This window comes from Periophthalmus magnuspinnatus, chromosome 15 (assembly GCF_009829125.3).
Source record: "Periophthalmus magnuspinnatus isolate fPerMag1 chromosome 15, fPerMag1.2.pri, whole genome shotgun sequence".
NCBI classification, from domain to species: Eukaryota; Metazoa; Chordata; class Actinopteri; order Gobiiformes; family Gobiidae; genus Periophthalmus; species Periophthalmus magnuspinnatus.
The window spans coordinates 12,674,129-12,694,359 of record NC_047140.1 but is presented as its reverse complement, the minus strand read 5'-3'; the positions used below and the strand labels follow the sequence as shown (position 1 = coordinate 12,694,359).

The 20,231-nt window shown below is 38.5% G+C and overlaps 1 protein-coding gene across 1 annotated transcript in view; it reads left to right on the top strand.

Moving 5' to 3' along the window:
* atrnl1a (attractin-like 1a) overlaps positions 1 to 20,231 on the top strand; it is a 347,237-nt gene that overhangs the window by 53,634 nt on the left and 273,372 nt on the right. The window contains exons 11-15 of the mRNA XM_033980189.2: positions 3,251 to 3,335; positions 5,066 to 5,277; positions 13,514 to 13,632; positions 15,371 to 15,487; positions 18,659 to 18,791. Of these exons, the coding sequence (XP_033836080.1) occupies positions 3,251 to 3,335; positions 5,066 to 5,277; positions 13,514 to 13,632; positions 15,371 to 15,487; positions 18,659 to 18,791 (666 nt within the window). The remainder of the gene's footprint in view (positions 1 to 3,250; positions 3,336 to 5,065; positions 5,278 to 13,513; positions 13,633 to 15,370; positions 15,488 to 18,658; positions 18,792 to 20,231) is intronic.

The window sequence follows — 20,231 nt, the reverse complement described above, 5'->3', positions numbered from 1 at the left end:
TGGCAGTGACCCCTTAACTGGAGGAGTGGCTACAGCAGATCCCAGGAAAAACATCAGACATCTGAGTCCAGAAAAGCGCAGTAGTAGGAACAGCAAAGATACTGTGCAGACCTCTCAAGCTCCCAGGCCTCCCAAGAGTGGAAATGTGGGCATGAGACCACCTGCAGAGGGTGAGGTTGAGTTTTTTATTTTATATATAGCACAGAGACACCTGAGACCTCTTGTAAGCAGATGTGAGAATAATTTACATTTTATAACAAAGATAACAATCACTTATATAGAATAGGTTCATATGGGAAAACCACAGTGTAAGATTTAAAATACTGACTACTAATATTGTGCATAACACATTGGTATTAGAGAGAAGTTGAAACTGTAATATACAACTAGTTAGACATGATGCAGTATGTAACATCTCTTGTGGGGAAGTTCCACCAACTTGTTTTGATAGAGACTACAGTATGGGATTTAACTTTTTTTCAATTATACATTTGTATAGCAAAAAATACATTGAAAAACATGTATTTTTACTGTGAGCAGAGATACTCACCTGCTCTCGTCACCTGAAGACAAGCAAATAGCAAACCAGAAACGTTGCATAGGACACCTTTAACTTCCCCCTTGAGTACCCTCTTGAAAAAGAGATGATGCATCTCAAGGGGCAATCCTTAATAAATATTATTGCTTTTTTGATATAAACTTAAAGCAGCAGACCTATCACATAACCTTTTAGCCAAAAAATAACATTGCTTTTTTTATTTTGGATTTTTTGTGTGTTTGTTTTTACTGTGAGTGGACCTGCATCTCCGCAAACCTGACTCTTCTTTGGTCAGGAAGAGGGCCTCCTCCTGCTTGTCTCCACTGAAATATTGTTGCTTTGGCTATAATCTTTCACAGCATGCTATAAAGTTACATGGTGTTGCTTTAAGCTGCATACAGCTTTGTTGTACTTTGTGGCTTTATTAAAAGAAGACAAAAGTTAACACATTCCAGGCAAAGTAATAACATCTCCATAGAGACAAGCAGATAGCAGACCCTCCACCCGAAAAGTTGTATACTGCACTTTTAACTAGCGCTTTATGTGTTGTACTGCATTCAGTGTTCACATAGTAAAATACTAAACCTTGATCGCCCCGTCTCTTCCGTTTAAATCATCACACTGTTGACATTTTAATCCGTTTAACCTTTGACCTCTACAGTAATAGCCTCGTCGCTGTACCCTCCATTTTGACCCCTCCCACCCCTGCCCTGTCTCACCTCCTCCTCTCGCTCGCCAAAACAAGCGCTCCCAATTAGCACAGCCCTAACGAGGCCATTACCAACCTGTGCCCCCTCCCCTGCAGCTAGCCCCCGCATTTAAAGGCAGTCCCATCTCATCGCACTAAGTGACAGTCGACGCTAACACAGGCTCATTTGCATATTAATATGCTGGGAGCACAACGGGGGCATCAAAATATCAGTGTGTCATAAAAATCAAACCGAGTTAATATCCCGCAGAGGAGCTTTATGGACGCGCTCTGAGACGACAAGTGCAAAGTCAATGTTTCCTCAGCCCCTGTAATGAGGCAGTGAGGGTTACTAAAGAGTTATTTATACTGTACCATAGGCAAGTATAAGCACACCTAAATATACAAATACTGCAGAGGAATGGAGTACAAGTACACACATATACAAATATGACAGAGCATTAATAACATTACACTTAGAGTAGTTAGTGGTGTTAAAAGAACTGTATGTAAGATTTAGAAATTTCATGAATATATAGCTTTTACCGACAGCAATTATTATTTAGTAGTAGATGTTTAAGTAGTTTATTTATGCAGTAGTTTTGTATTTTGGTTCTCAGGACGATTATCCAGTCAGAAAGCAGAATGAGCCTCACATGAGTCCCTCATTTGGGTTGCTAAAAGGACTTTCTGATCTGAATGGTCACTACCTAAACCCTAGCACCCATATGTCCATATGTTGAGAATGAGAAAAAATCCCCAAAAAACTGTAGAAGCTTTTAACCCTGTTATGACACTACACAGTGACCACTCCCATAAACATTCCAGTAAAAAACTATATTAAAAGTTTGAAAGCCTACTCAGCCATAATCAGCTACATGGTGAGCTATAATTTTATTTAAAATCTGTTTCTGAAACTTCATAAACTGCAAAGTTATTAAAACATTTCACTGAATCTTGCGTTATATATGCGCTTTCTGGACTTTAAACAACCACATTATGGATATTAGCAATGCCTTAATATTTCAATTTTTTGAAAGTCTATGAAATGTATAGAAAATTTACTCCCATCAAAATCTTACTCAGATGGAACTGGATTTATTTTCTTATAGGCCAAGTAAGCAGAAATAGAACTATGAAATAGAAAAAAAAAAAAGAAAATATTGTGAAGCATTTGATTTTAAAACCTCAAAACAAGAAAAGTCCCATTGCTGTAACTCCACTTCAGTGAACATGTAACAGTTGGACTTGTGTGCTCAGCCTGTGTCCAGGGTGGTCCGTCCTCCTCAGACCAGAACATACAGAACTTTCATTTACACTATACTACATTATATTACACTACATTACATGACATTACACTACATGGTGTTACATTAAATGGCATTACATTAGATGATGTTACATTATATGACATCACATTACATGGTGTTACACTACATGATATTATGTGACATTATATTACATGACAATACACTACATGGGCGATAGTAACTCAGTTGGTAGAATGTTTGCCAACTGATCCAGAGCTTGGCATTTCGAATCTCACCCGTGACTTTAAATACCCTTAATTAAACAGTTAGATCCACTGACCCACAGGTAGGGAGTGCAATTAAGGCTCTCATAGATGAATGCTGTGGTTGTGTCCTTGGGCAAGACACTTAACCCTTTTTGCCCTCGGTGGTGATGTGTTTTGAGTGCCTTGAAGGTGGAAAAGCGCTATGTAAAAATGGGGCCATTTACCATGATGTTACAGTACATGATGTATCATTACACACTATATGATGTTACATTACATGGTGTTACACTTCATGATGTTACACTATATGGTGTTACACTACATGGTGTTACACTACACGATGTTACACTGCGTGATGTTGCACTACATGGCGTTACACTGCATGATGTTACACTGCATGGTGTTATACTACATGGAGTTACACTACATGACATTACAATATGTTGCAATACATGATGTTACATTACATGATGTTACATTACATAACGTTTTGTGTTTGTGTGCTCAGCCTGTGACCAGTGGACCGTCCTCCCCACACCATCTCTTCCTCTGGATGCCCAGCGCTTTGGACACTCAACTGTAGTCAGCAACGGGTCAGCGTGCACCATTACACTCTAAACCATAAGCATATAATAGTATAATATAAATCAGGGGTGTCCAAACATTTCTCATTAGAAACACAGTCAAAGATGAGGGCTGATTGAGGGCCATAGACTGGTCACCAATACAGTGAATACTTCAAATCTGTGTTATTATTACAAGTTAACCTGAACCACTAGACCTTTATTCATGCTCACATCCTCAATGGGACACTTTCAATATTTGATATGGGCATGTTAAAGTAGATTTTCAGAAATGTACAGTAAAAAGTACTGTTTCAGGCAATATAGACCAATTCACCATAGACCAAATTTGTAAATGAGCAGGAAAAGCGACTACAACCATTCTAAAATATCTTGAAAACAATTTTGAATACTTGTCATTTGGTAAATATTTTTGGGGTCTGCATATTATTAGAAATTATTACACTACTATTGCTAAGCACTCACCGAGACAGACTATTAGTACATAGTGTGAATAACCTTCTCCTCCACTGTCCCACACATCTCCACACATCTCCACATCTGCTGAAGAGCTGCTTACTGTATGTTTAAAGCTCAGAGGTCTCAGTCTCCACTCCACTGTTTTACTTTTGTTTGTCTCCCCCTCCTCCTCTTCCTTCCCTCCTCCTCCTCTTCCTCCCCTCCTCCTCCTCTTCCCCCATTCTTCCCTCATCTTCCTGCTGTGTTTATGCCCAGGATATAGAAGAGCCACCCACACTCACTTTGGAACTAACTTCTCTTCGCTATACCCTCAGCATATGAGAGGTTGCACTATCTATGGACAACTTTATAAATATTACAACACACACAATATCTGGTAATAATATTGCTATTCAGTGTCAAAATACAAACAAAAACAGTAAGTAGTCATTTTATAGTTAACCAATTAGTTTTAGTTTTCAAAATGAATAACTCCTCACTGTTGCCAGCAGAGACCTGGTGTCATCAATCTGCTTGTGTCCATGGAGATGTTTGTTCTACAGTATAGCATTAAACTTGTCTGTCTTGTATTTATTTAATTATATGTGTCTGATTAATGCTCAGCAATACCTTGAAATACTTGCAGACTCCACAGATCTGACCTTACTTGGCCTGGCACCCCCTGCTTATGTTCATGGAAATAGACAAGTTTAAAGAGGGGGTATTATGCAAAGTCAACTTTTCGAGCTTTCTACCATGTTATAACGTTGTTTCCAAAAACATGCCTGAAGTGGTTTTATATGTCATCCATCCATGTTTGAGTAATTTAGCGATCTGTCTGGGCCTGTATTCGAACCCTCGTTATGGTTAGCTGTAAGATTTGACCAATGCCCTGACAACAAGCCTTCGTTATCCATACTCTATCACAACAATTATCCATAAATATACAAAAGTATGATACAAAACAATACACTACAGCTTTATAAACCTGATTTTGACTCAGAGCGTCAAAAATGAAAGTGAAACTTACAAAACATGTTAATATGTTGGGCTTTTTTTTGGCGAATTTAGCATTTTTAAAAACAATAAAAGATAACATGGTGGTCTATTTATGTTATGTGTCAACAGTTAATACCCATAGAAATACTTCTTCTTTAATGCCATACTGTGGAACATTCCAGGCAAAGCAAACATCATGAAGACAGGCAATTGGCAGACTCTTCACCAGAAAAGTTACATAGTGCACCTTTAAAAATTTCAACTTCTCATGTTTCTGTCTTCGCCTGTCCCTCTGTCCTCAGCTCCATGTACATATTTGGTGGATTCTCTGGCGTCCTGCTGAGTGACGTCCTGGTCTACACTGCCCCGTCCTGTCTGGCCTTCTCTGACCTGTCCCGCTGTGCCAGTGCTGGACCGGGCATACGCTGCCAATGGGTTCAAGAGTCCTGCGTTGCCTGGCAACCACAGTCACATGACATGAGCTCCTGGGCTCCCCTTTGCCCACCCCGACCAGGTACAGCACAGGGACAACTCTCCTGACCTGTTCAATTGTATTTACGAAATCACGTCTAATTAACATTTTGATAACTCTTTATAATAACTACTTAATTAAAGAACATGTCATGCATTCTTTTGGCTTTAATTCTCTTTTAAACATGCTTCAGCTCACTTTAGGATACATATTTGACATTTGCTATCTTAAACAGTGTTTTTTTTTTTTACTTTTATGGTGTATTAAATGCATTTAGATCACCATGTTATCTTTTATTGCTTTGAAAGTGGTATATTAGCCGAAAACAATGTATTAATATATTTTATACACTGTAAACAATTTAGGAGTAATAAAAAAAAAAAAATCTGATAAATGGTTGCCTAAAGTTTATAGTCTCAAAAAAAAAAAAAAAAAAAAAAAAAAAAAAAATCTGTGTCACAGTCTTTAATTAGATTAAGTATTAAGTATTAGTATTTAATTGAAAAAAAAAATAAAATAAAATGGAAAAAAAAAATTATTATCGCTTTTTTTTCAACTAAGTAGTACATGAAATCATTAGTATTGATAAATTAAAAAAGAAAAAAAAAATATTTGTTTTAATAAATTGATACTAAAGAATTCATGTGAAACTTATATATATATTTTTATTTACACTTAAAAAAATGGGATTATAAATGTAAAGATGTTAGGCAACCATTTACCTATTTTTTTTTTTTTTTTTTTTTTTTTTATTAAACACATTACCAACAATACACTTTTTTCCACAGTTTCCAGTGTTTTTTTTTGTAAGTTTTCTCAGTTGTTACGTCATCAAAAACATACCTGTAGTCTGTCTACATCTCCAAAGCTCATAATGCTTTGATCCACCCTGTGATGTCATGAAGTAGTTTTCAAATTAACAGCTACTGTTTACCATTAGTTCAATAGAGCTTGGCAATTCCAAGGCTGAAATTACCCAAATGATTCTAGTGAATTTGTATGTGTATGTGTAAAAACAGAGTGGATCACTTCCTGTATTAGCGCATCACAAGGTGGAACAGAGTATTTTCTCTTTGAGAGAAGGACTCAGCTTAAATATGTAGGGCTTGTGTATTAAACACATTTAACTGAAACAAAACATAACTGGATATGTTTTGATGAGGAAACAATATTACAATATAGACTGGAAAAAAAAGCCTAATATGGGACCTTTACATTTTTTTGTAATAGTTCAAGGGTTAAATGTGTGTTTTCTAAAGCAAAAGCTCACTATCATCAAGTCTCAGAAGTATTTTCTGCACAAACTCACAGGTATGATTCAGATGGTTAGGATGCTTGTAGGAAGTTTCTCTTGTCCCTCCAATACGATGGAGATTTCGTTCCCATAATTGACTGGAATGTTGTCTGCTCATTGTCTGTTACATTGACCAAGTTGGATTCATTGATGTCGAGCTTACGTGCAGAGGCTCTATTTCAGGGGTCGGCAACACGCGGCTCCGGAGCCGCATGCGCCTCTTTCAGTCTTATACTGCGGCTCTGCGTGGCTTGGGAAAATAAATTTTAAGTATTTAATTGAAGTGTATTTTATTTGTGTTAGCTCTTTTTTTATTGTAGTTTAAATTGGAAGATTATTATGATCTTAAACTAAAATTATATTTTCTTATTTTTCGTTGCGTAATATAAGCGTCACACTCGCGGAACAATGTTCAAAACAAACACCGCACACGTCTCACGTCTCACAGACACAGACACAGGCACAGACACAGTCCTGCATAAAGAGCCCTGATTTTCAGACGCTGTGCGCACAGGGGTCAGGAGCAACTTTCGCCCGTCCCTAATGACACACTAATAAGCTCGTCCGTAGATGTATCATGAAAATCCTGCTGGAAATCGCCACAGAAATCTATTTGATGTAGTAGCAAGTATATTATCTGCTCTTGTCTCCGCGATGACGTTTCACGTATAACACATCAGACACGACGCACAAAAGTAGAGCCACAAGCGAGTGAAAATGAGCCAAAACAAAAGTCTTTGGGGAGCTTTTAACAAAGGGGAAAAGGACAACTGAGGAGCCAGAAGAGGAGACTACGACCTCCAAGAAAAAGAAAGATAAATTTAACAGACAATGCCTACTTAAAATCTGGGTTTGTCGCTACAGGTGACTCTCACGCGCAGAGTCCGCTCTGCGTAATATGCAGAGCGTAATAAGCAAATGAGACAATGAAACCTTCAAAACTGCTTTGGCACATGGAGAATAAGCACCTGGGATTAAACGATACGCCTTTAGAGGTTTTTTTTTCCTAAAGAAACTGCGGAGCAGAGTAGACAATCACATAATCAGTGCAGGGCTCACACTGATGCAGCGGTTTGGTGAGTTATATTTTTTTATGCACTTAAGTAATTTTTGCCATATTTATCTGCCACGTGTAGAAGGCTTGTCTGTGAAAATAAAACCTACATTATTCCATTACATTATTATTATACACAGTGTTATCTTCATTTTAGATGTCGAAAAGTATTTGCGGCTCCCAGTGTTTTATTTTACGTGGAAAGTGGGTCCAAATGGCTCTTTGCGTGTTACAGGTTGCCGACCCCTGCTCTATTTCCTTCTTTATCTTAAAAACTGCATCATATCCATTTCATGATGCGCAAAATGATCGTTCAAAATCAAAACTAGTGAATTCTTCAGAGCAGAATCTTTCCCCACGTCTGTCTCACTTTTACGTTTACAGCTAGAGAGCGCCCCCCGGTGGCCGTTATCCAGTAAAATTCTATAAATAAGCCGCACTGCTGTATAGGCCGCAGGGTTCAAAGCATGGGGAAAAAGTCGCAGCTTATAGTCCGAAATTTACGGTAGTTACAAAGCCTGAATCATTCTAAAAAAATAAGTCTGTTTTCATGCTCTATGAAGGCTAATATGTTGTAGTGATGATAAACTCCTATGTTATATACTCCTAATTATATGCTATATTTTCAACAGTATGGCATAACGCATATCTATCTGGAGAATGTTCCGTGACAATTCAAAGCTACTCTGTCCCTCACAAACCTAAAACCTGTCTGTATTTATATTCTAATTATAATATTGGCTGTTCTCTCCAAAGCTTAAATTACATATTGACAGATCCATTTGTCAGACTGGTTTCATAATCAGTGGAACACCTGGGACAGAGAATCTGCACTGAACTTTATTGGGCTTGTATGAAACAATATTTGAACTATTCTTCACCCAATGCCTCTAAGCACCTGTCAGGAGAAATGTCCTTGTGTCCTACTGTCTCTTATTCAAGGATTATAGCTAGAGTATTGGCTTTTGTACCGTGTTTGGGCTGAGTGAAAGTGGAGCACCCAGAAGACATCCATACACAGCGAGAACATGCAAACACAGCTCGAAAAATTTTACCCAGGACTTTTTTGTTCTGTGAAGTACAAACCAGTCAGCACAATGCTACACATCAGTGTCTGAGCTGATTATAGATGTTATCACACATACCAGTATACTATACAAACAGAACTAAAAGTAATGGTCCATTTCATATTCAGTCTAGGGAATCACGCAATCCCCCCTTTCTTTCATTCCCACATTTACAGTGGGTGGGCTACAGTGGCATGTGGTCAGGGCAATCAAGACAAGCAGTGCTTGTCCAATAAAATCCAAAATCATCACGTGTCAAAAGTATAATTAAATTATTTAGAAATATATCCAAATATCTCCATTTCCCTCCACTTCTGCCAGTTTGACATATGGTTGAAGACACGATGACCTTTAGTACACCCTACTGGTCATTGAGCACATTGCAGCAGTGGCAGTTTCAAACACCTCATTAACTTGTGTTGTTGTCCTGTGCTACGGAGGCTATTATACTGTACTTCCATGCGCGGCGCACACTCAACATGCAATTTTACAACCAGACAGCCAGCTGGTTGTTTTAGAGGCGTGCACATACGTACTGAGGACCACAGCCGGCTCAAACAGCGCTGCATAAACCCATATTATAGATCCACGGGAATCGGACAATCTGAGTCTTTCAACACAAGTGTCTAAAATAACTTGCTTTTAGCGACAAGTCATTGTTTGTAGCTTCCTGTTTATAATGATTACATGTTAGTTAGAAATACAGAAAGTAACATGAACTAGTTTCTTGGCTGAAATGGAGGATACAGCAGAGCAGTGGAGCCACAGTCTGGTAGGAGACGTCTGGTCTGTGACCTGTGTGTTTATGAGTGAACAACAGTGTTGGTGGATTAACAGGACTATTACACACGTGTGGCGGAACGTGTGGCTGTTCTGGACCTGCTCCACTTCAGGGAAAAAACAAACAATTTCTTCAGGAAAGACATGGTTTTGATTTGAGAGGTGAGTGTGAGTGCAGTTCTAACACAGGGCTGTGTTTAAGAGGATGTTTGTGATACATGAGGGGGCATTGTAAGTGCACCTGTCTGTCCGGTGTCACTATCTGACCAGTGCACCTGTCTGACCAATGCACTGTTGTGGTTAGTATCTCTTCATGAATGTACATTTTGTGCATTACACATCTGTAGACCTGCCTTATGTCACTCATATGGTTTCTAGATGCATAATGATAATTGCATAGATAACAATAATACTGAAGTCTAAGCTGACTCAGCTGCCGGACACCTGAGGTTGAATTCCCAACAAAGGCAGCCCCAGTTCCTTGTTCCTGCTCTGTGTGAAAGTGCATCAAATTTAGGTTAGATTATTTACTTTATGGTTAAGTGAGTTAAGGTTAGGGGGGCAATAATCAAGTATTAAACCAAACTACATGTGGAGCTTGTAGAGCTCATCATGGCACCCCCATCAGCTGGAGCCAGACCCTTCTTGGGTTTTATAGTAACAACATGTGCACTACTGGACACAGACGCAGACCCGGCATGTACACGGGGATTCCACCTCCACACACAGTACACACATGGCTCACATATGACTGCTGTCTTCACTAATGTTTCACGTGTCTGTTCAGAGGAAATTTCCATGCAGCTCTTTAATCAATATAAATAATAAACTGCAGAAATATGAATCAGTAAAACTTTTTCTCGCCCTGATAAATATTTCAATATGTGTTACAAATTTCTTTATCAAACTAAAACAACTGGACTTAGAAGCTGCCATTTTTCTAACAACCAGTTAGCTTCATCAGAGCTTGTGTTTGTGGCTGTGACTCCCAGTAAATGTAGCGGTAGGTGATATTTTAGTGATATCACCAAAAACAACTCAGGGCATCCTTCATACGGCCTTACCCAGGTATGAGACAGCTAGAAGTGCAGTCCTCCATGCCTGTTTATAGCCGATCTCATAGATCTTTCATACACGGCCTCTTCCATCCTCTTTCAAACCACCGAGGCTCTTGATCCAACAGGAAGGTGTCACTGTTATCAAAAGGGTGACCCATCTTGTTCATGTGTAGCCACACAGCAGAGTCTAGACCAGAAGATGTTTTGTGACAGTGTTGATAGAGGTGGAGAGGAGAGCTTATTGAAACAACAGTAATATCTTCCTGTTGGACCAAGACCCTCGATAGTTTGAAAGAGGGTTGCCACCCTTGTCACATCACTAAAACGTCACCACCCACCGCTACATCGAGGGCATATGTGTCAGGCTCAAGGCCCGTGGGCCACATCCAGCCCGGCGTGTAATTATATCCGGCCCCTGCGAGATCATTTTATATTATTGTTATTAATGGCCCGGCGATATGAAGCTCTGATAACACAATAAACTACATATCCCATAATGCAGCGCTTTAGCTGCTTTGCCGAACAGCCCATGCCAATCAAGTCTAGCTTCTGTTGCTGAAAGTTATTGGGAATCTAGCCCCTCACGATGCCAAAGAGAAAAGTTGATTGTGAAAACAGAGCCTTTCCAAACCGATGGGAGGCTGAGTATATGTTTACTGACATTGCCGGTAAACCAGTGTGTCTCATTTGCGGAGCTAATATTGCTGTAATTAAAGAATTTAATCTAAGACGGCACTATGAGACAAAACATCAGGATAACTTGAAAGACCTGAATGCAGAGCAGAAGATACAGAGAGCAGAAGAGTTAAGGAAGAAACTGACATTTCAGCAGACGATTTTTACCCGTGCAAAATCACAAAGTGAAGCTGCTGTGAAAGCAAGTTTTAGCTTGGCAGAGGAGATCGCAAAATCAGCCCGGCCATTTACCGAGGGAGAATTTCTGAAGAGCTGCATGATCAAGGTGTTTGACATCCTATGTCCAGACAAAAAGCTGGCAAATGTAAGCCTGAGTAGAAATACGGTTGCTGATCAAGTTTGTGATATTGCCACTGATTTAAAAACACAATTGAGTGAAAGAAGCAAAGACTTTATTGCATACTCTCCTGCTGTGGATGAAAGTACTGACATGACTGATACTGCACAGCTGGCCATCTTCATCCGTGGAGTGGGCTCCAATTTGCGCGTTACAGAGGAAATAATGGACATTAAATCGATGCACGGAACAACGACTGAAAAAGACATTTTTGAAAACGTATGTCAAAGTGTAACCGACATGAAACTGCCCTGGGACAAACTTATTGGACTTACAACTGATGGAGCACCGGCTATGTGCAGTGAAAAAAGTGGACTAGTGGGAAAGGATCCAAGTAAAGATGCAGGAGGAGAACTGTACTGGTGAGTTAACAGCATATCACTGCATCATACACCAGGAAGCACTATGTGGCAAAGTCCTGAAGATGGACCATGTAATGAGCACTGTAACGCAAACCGTAAACTTTATATAGCTCTATATAGCTAAAGGTTTAATTCACCGGCAATTTCAGTCCTTTATGCGGGATATAGATTCAGAGTATGCCGACATTCCTTATCATACGGAGGTGCTCTGGTTAAGTCGAGGAAAAGTTCTCAACAGAGTTTTTGAGCTCATCAACGAAATTTGTCAGTTCATGGACAGTAAATGAAAAGATTCCACCGTTTTTAGGGATGAAAAGTGGAAATGTGAGTTGGCGTTTCTCACTGACGTAACAGCTCATCTCAACGCGTTAAACCTCCAGCTCCAGGGACGTGACCGCATGATCACTGACATGTATGACGCAGTGAAGGCATTTAAAAGTGAAGCTGCTTTTATGGGAGAGACAAATGCACCAGTGCGACTTGCCTCACTTTCCCTGTTGCCAAATACTGTTGAACCAAGTTGGCACAACGGTGTTCCCAAATACGTACTTCACTGATAAACTGAGCGCACTGCGCACCGAGTTTGCACGGCGCTTTGGTGACTTTGAAGAACCAAAAAAGAATTTTGAGTTGCTTCGCAACCCATTTGCTGTCGATGTGGAAACTGCACCTGTGCAGATTCAGATGGAGCTCATTGAGCTGCAGTGTAATGGGACACTGGAGGCAAAGTACGACACTGAAGGGCCCACACAGTTTATTCACTCCATTCCCGTAGCAATGCCCCAGCTCCATCTACATGCGGCTCGAACCTTGTGCATGTTTGGTAGCACATATCTGTGTGAGAAGCTCTTCTCAGTGATGAAGACTAACAAAACAGCACACAGGAGTCGTCTCACTGACGAGCATCTGCAGTCCATCCTGAGAATCTTCACAACACAGGACCTCACACCAAACATAAACAAACTTGTTGCCAAAAAAAGATGCCAGGCGTCCACGTCTGATAAAATGACATAAGAGCAAAGGGAACTGAATAATTTGATTTGTTATTGCTGAAACGCACACATTTTATTTACATTTTCAGTTTTGTTTTGTTTTGCAGCATGTTCATATTTTGAATTTGTATAATTTTGACAAGAGATATTTTTATGGAGAGCAAAATCTTTTGGGATATTTATAATTTAAGTTTATTGACATAAGAGCAAAGAAATTTGAATGTTTGTTATTTTAACATTTACTTGTTCATATTTCTAACTAAATTTTGACAGGATATATATTTTATGGAGAGCAAAATATAAGTATTTTAAGGTTTAAGTTTATTTATTCCAAAATAATATTCTTGTCTGTTTTTATTCATATTTATGTTATTTATGTTATTTATGTTTAGTTTTAGTGTGTTCAATAAATGTTTATCCTGTTCGGCCCGCGACCTAAAGTGTGTTTTGAATTTTGGCCCATTGTGCAACTGAGTTTGACATCCCTGATCTAGGGAGTCACAGTCATAAACACAAGCCCTGATGAAGCTAGCTCATTGCTACCAAACGTACATAAGTCCAGTTGTTGTTGATAATAATATAGTCCTGGATGTCTAAATTTGCATAAATTAATACTTATTTATTTGTGATTTGTTCAGCGAGCCCTGATGAGCAGTGCCTCATGCTGGCAGACTGTGGCAGCTGCACATCCAGCTCTCGGGGCTGTCAGTGGTGTGAGGAGCACCGGTGCATCTCTGTCCACAGTAACTGCACAGTGGTGAGTGAAAAACCATCTACAAGGACCTCATACACTCCAAGCATGTTCTAACAGTGGAGTAAATGCTTATGTGTGGGATGGGTCTTCATAATCGTGGTGTGGGCTTCAGGTGCATCCAGTGTGTGCAAGATGGGCAGAAACGTACAGCTGAAACCAGAAATGTACATGCACTATATAAAAAGACACATATGCTGTTTCTCACTGTCTGACATGAATCCAAACTAAACTTTTCCTGTTTTAGGTCAATTAGGATGACCAAATTGATTTCTATTTGCTAATTGCCAGAATAATGAGAGGATTTTTAATAAACAAAAAAAAATAAAAACATTTTTCATTACTTTCTTCAAAGTCAGAAGTTTACATACAATAAGATTGCTATGCATTCAAATCATTTTGGAATACCCATATGTTTGTTGGACACACCTGTGGATGCATTTGAAGGCACACCTGAAACACACTGTTTCTTGGTGTAACATCATCATCAGCCAAGATATCATGAAGAGAATTGTGGATTTGCACAAGTCTGGTTCATCTTTGGGTGCAATTTCCAGATGCCTGAAGGTGCCACATTCATCTGTTCAAACAATTACATGCAAATATAAACACCTTAGGAATGTCCATCCATCACACCGCTCAGGAAGGAGACGAGTTCTGTGTCCCAGAGATGAATGCTTTGGTCTGAAATGTGCATATCAACCCAAGAACAAAAGTAAAAGACCTTGTGAAGATGCTGCTGAAGCTGGTGTTGAATTGTGTCATTACCCACAGTGTAACGAGTACTGTACTGACATGGGCTGAAAGGCCACTCTACCAGGAAGAAGCCATTTCATACTGCCAAACTAGTTACAAAATGACTTAAGGATAACAAAGTCAGTGTTTTGGAGTGGTAATCACACAGCCCTTATCTTAATCTTATTGAAAATTTGTGCAAGCACATACATGGCTCAGTTACACCAGTTCTGTCAGGTGGAATGGGTCAACATTGCCAACTATTGTAAAAACTTTATGGAAGGATATCCAAAACATTTGACCAAAGTCATACAGTTTAAAGGCAATGGTATCAAATACTAATGAAATGTATATAAACCGCTGACTTTGAAAACATCCTTCTGTCATTATTCTGTCATTTAGCCAATAGAAATCATTCTGGTAATCATAATTGACCTAAAACAGAAAAAAGTTTAGTCTATTCTTTATCGAAATTCTTTACTCTTAAAGGTGCTGTACCTGATTTTTACCGCCTTAAAAATGTGAAAAACAGAACTAGTTAATTTGAAATGGTTTGCAGTTGTCCAAAGTTATTCCTCACTTTCTGAGCATCTTAATATTCCACCAAGATGAGTTCATAATCACTTTTCACGACCTTAGCAGAGTTTTGCTGTGAAGGTAAAGCTAACAGCAACTAGCATACTTGTGTGCACTTCCCGATTCTTGGATAATAAAACACTTTATAATTAGATGCAGAGAGTACACAGGCAACTTATTTTGACCTCTAGACCTTTTTTTTTAAAAAAATCTTCCAAGTACTAACCAGGCTTACCACTGCTTAACCTCTGACATCAGAAATGCAAATTATCAAGGAGATAAACTTACTTGTCTTAAGTGTAACCCCTTGAAAGTAGCTAAGCAGGGTTAACTTGATTTTTTCCTTTTTTTTCTGATGTATCCATCTTTGAAGTGCAATCTTTGATTGTCTCTCATTGTCTCTTTTCCTGTCTCTATATATTATGTCCTGTAGCTGAGTGTGGACGCATCGCTGCAGCAGACAGGGGGCGCTCTCTCCCTGGCCCCTCCCTCCTCACTGTCCGAGCAGCAGCTGAGCCTGTGGAAGCACGGAGCCCAGAGGAGGGGGCATGTGTGTACCACTCATACATCGCACACACACACACACACACACACACACGGAGCCCAGAGGAGGGGGCATGTGTGTACCACTCACAACTCACACACATAACACTCCTGCTCAAAAATACAATTCAGCTTGTGACCATCTTTTCACATTTAATATTTATAATAATGAGTTTTGTCATTATTAGATTATTTATATTCATTGTTCATTATATCACACATTATAACAACTACACACACAGCATACTGTGTATGTATCTGCAGTATACGCACATGTATTAATCTGTGGCGCAGATTCATAACATGTAACATACACACGTGTGAATGCAGTCAAATTGACATATAAATATGCATACTTAGAGATAAACATACAGATTTATATTCATATATATGCATATTTAAATGCATGTATTCACCCCTATATCAACAGACCTATGGACATATGCACACAAATATTGCAATTTCTGCACTAATGATAACTATAAATATTATTTCTGGACATATTACATTATGTTTTTAACTTGTGCAGCAGGATGGATTCTTGCGATATTTGTGAGGTCATGAACTCATGTGATATATATAATCGCCATTTGGAAATGAATAGTATAACAAAAGTCAACAGAAGAAATTTTACTTCTTTACAACATTTGAAGCACATAAACCTCACACAGACTTCTTGATGCTGAAGGAGGGTTAATATTAAAGCTGCAAATCAAATTAAAATTTTGAATTAGAATTGGAAACAGGCTGTCCTTGATTTTTGTGTCAAATGTAATTATTTTTTGCAATTATGTGAAACCCTATTGAGCTGACAGGAACATAGTTATTGAAAAACTCAGGAGCGTGGGGGCACAGTGGAGAGGAGGAGGTCACGCTGACACTTGACATGTTCTGACTGAGAGAATACAAATAAAACTAAATAGGTGTTCCATATTTTACAGGTAACAGTGGCACATTTGGGTCGAGTTTTTGCCGACTAACCACATGGACCCCTTTCTTGAGTGCTTACTGCTGTCGTTTCCCTGAGCAAGGGACCAACCACATTGTGTACTTTATTCCCCATGTTGCTGGTTGCGTCAGGAAGGGCATGTGGCTTAAAAAAATGCACAAAAGAACATATAGACAAATAGGGAAAAAATGTATTTATCTGTTGGTCTGAAAGTAAACTGTCTCACACGAGGAGTACCAAGGAAAAAAAAACAACAAACAAAACAAAAACAGAACGAGTTCATTTTAAACAGTCTGCAGGGGTCCAAAGTTATTCCTCACTTCCCTTATGCATTCAGAGCATCCTAATTATTCACTGCAATGAGTTTATAATCACTTTTCACAACTTTAAGCGACTAGAGTTTTGCAGTCTCAATAAAGCTAACAACAACTAGCATGCAAATGCACATGTCCTGATTTTTGGACAATAAACACTTTATAATTAGAAACAGACAACACATAGTGGACTTGTTTTGGCTTCGAGAGCTGCTTATACAATCTGTACTGGGACTAGACACTGTTTGCAGACACTGGTGTGTTTGCTCCCTAGACTGTAAGTAGTAAAACGCTGAAAATAAATGAATACTAAACTGCAGTTTACAGAGCAAAGACCATCAACAACAGGTCTCCGGAGAGATGGTCTACAGAGAGAGAGGAACAGTGGAGGGTCAAACAACAGGCCTGGTGTGAGGACAGGAAGGGCTGAGTGAAGAGAGAGGAGTAGCTGCTGAGGAAAATCAGTGTTTTGGAGAGTTACTTTCTAAAGCACATGAGCAGACCGAGCCACTGCAGGAGGAGAAAGAGAATGACCTCTTAGACCTCCACTTCAGAGATTCTGCAATGATGGAGCTACCAGCTGCATCAGACCCCCAGGACCCCCCAGGACCTACCAGCTCCATCAGAGGAAAAGACAGAGGATCTAGTTCTTCTAGACGCATTATAAAAAGTTTACACTTTATTATTATTATTATTATTATTATTATTATTATTATTATTATTATTATTATTATTATTATTATTATTATTATTATTATTTTGTATAGAATAACACACTAACACATATATGTCTGAAGGTATTTGAGGTTTTGTACAGGACACTTATTTTAGACATTTGTATGATTGTATGATCTTAATTCTCCTGTATCCAGGACGTCATTGCTCTGTTCAACCTTTCTTTTCACCGCCCCCTGTACATGCTGTAGTTCTCCAATTTTATTTTCTTCGGTGGATGATCATATCCATGGATCAAATGATTCCACATCTTGCAGTTGGTTTAAACAGTCGAAAAGGAAAAACCATCCATTTCTACAAGTGACATTGATCTCCAGAAAGATCACTACACAAGTCACCGCACTGGTCAAGAGTAAACCATGTAAACACAGCCCCCTTCTTTAAAATAAGAATAATAATAATGTACTCATTGGCATTTTCTTTAAAATTCACCATGATCACACCCAAAGTCATATCCACGGTTAAATTGATTATCGTTAATTGCACAAGTTTTGTGTCTTTTGTCCAAGTTTCGAGGATTTTAGATGAACAGTATTTGAGGAGATGTTAAAAGTATGAAGGAGTGCACTTTTGTCAGGCCCAGTTGTGGTTCGATATGGACCAAGTTATGTATTTTTATGCTGATTTTTTTTTCGGGCCAGGCTCCCATTGACCCGATGAAAATCCATTTTTCAGGTAGTGCTGAGATGTTTTTCTTGGTGTCTTCACTCAAAATTAGAGCTCATTAAGTTCTAATTTTCAATGCTGGTCACTGGTATGTTCGATCTTGTTTACTGCTTGATTTTTGCGATTTTCGGGCCTCTGGACACAGTTTTAATTAAATAACTAAGCACTACCAACCTCAAATGGTTTTTCACTGTAAGCAGCAATTCAATGTCTGTTTTTACAATAACCACCTCAAATCAAAGTAAAAATGGGAGTTATGCAATTCAGTGTTGCATAGTGAGATAAACTAATCTAAACTAATTTCTACACATTTTAGAGGCTCCGATAACCTCAGCACAAGTCAAATAGGACACTAAAACATTTTACATTGTACACATGCAATTGGCTGCTGTTCTTACCCATTTATAACAGCATTATAACAGTTAATAAATATGCTATATAAATATGAAGTGGACTGGATAGGTCTGGTTGTTATGTGTCCATGGTTACGTTATGTCTCTATGTGTGTTTCCAGTCGGTGAGGGAGTGGTCGCGGTGCCGGCACACACAGGAGCACGACTGCCTCAGACTGAACACCTGTAGGGCCTGCGCTCTTAGTCCTCACTGTCAGTGGGACGTGCAGCAGCAGGAGTGCCAGCTTATACCAGGTAAGATCAGAGGCAAAAACGAAAGTGAAACAGAGTAATATGTTTTTTTCAGCAAATATAACATTTTCAAAAAAAAAAAATAAAATACAACGCGATGATCTAAATACTTTAAGTGTTAGCACAATACACATTTTTTTTACTGTATAATTGGCACCAATAATATGTTTAATGAGCTGACCCTTCATTTCGCATACCCCTTAAGTTTTTTGTCACACTCACTTAAAAAGATCAGTATGTTATCATTTATGTTGCTTATGACGACTAAAATCTTTCTAAATATTCTCAAGAATGTAAAATTGACTTCAAAGATTTATTTATTTTTAGATTTTTTATTAAAATATTCAGTTTCTTCAAGTTGACTGGAGACTACACATCTAAGCTTGGTTGCACATTACAAAATCATCATTTAGTCACAGAGCTCTCTTATTTCTATTAATATAAATTACATTTTTACTTTACAGGTGTCCTATGTACTATTGCAAGAGGAAGGTGTGCCACTGTTTTCATAGAAATGTTATTTTCTTTGACTGGAATGTTCCATAGTATGGCATTAAAACTTGTCTCTCCATGACACTACCTTTAGGGAATGCACAAAATCTCGTGCCTTGAAGTGTTGCATGTCAAAATCAACATGTTTTTACATTTGGTTTGAACAAAAAGGGGGTTAGGCGGTTCTAAAAAGCTGTGCTACAATGAGATAAAATGAAGTAAAAAAAAAATAATAATAAAAAAAATAAAAATAAAATAATAATAATAATAATAATAATAATAATAATAATAATAATAATAATAATAAAGAGACCAAAATTGTGAACTGAATCTTACAATTTATTTCATATAAAATCTCGTCTTCTCTCGTTCTTGTGTCACGTGTTTCGTCTTGTCTTGTGGAAATTGTTTCCTGATTCACCCCTAGCTATAAGGCCAAGTTACAAATCAGTTCAAACACAATTTTTGTTGCAATTGTTTTGGAGACTAGCAAGTGGTGGACCCTCATTCAAAAAAGTTACGCAGTGCACCTTTTATATTTCATTGGAATGACACACAGGCTACTTTAAACCATTCATTTAATAACCTTCATGAAACATCTATCTGTTAGCATCATGTCTCTCTTGTTCCCTTCCAGAGGGGGTATTATACTTCTATGGGGTATTCATTACTAACATATTTAGAATTTGTAGTTTTCAAAATGCTATATTTGCTGAAAACAACGTATGAACATGTTGTATAATTTTTAAGTTTTTTCTGAAACACCCTTCCCTTTGCTCCCCATGCACTCCCCATTCAGTGCACACAATCAGCATGCATCCCTCTAATAAAAGTCCTGCACATTGCGTCAGGTTTGTGAAATAGTATTCTATCGTTTTGCACCCGGCTTTTGTATATTTATGTAAAATAACTGGGAGCATGGGTGACGTATGCTTGTGGGCTGAGCACTGG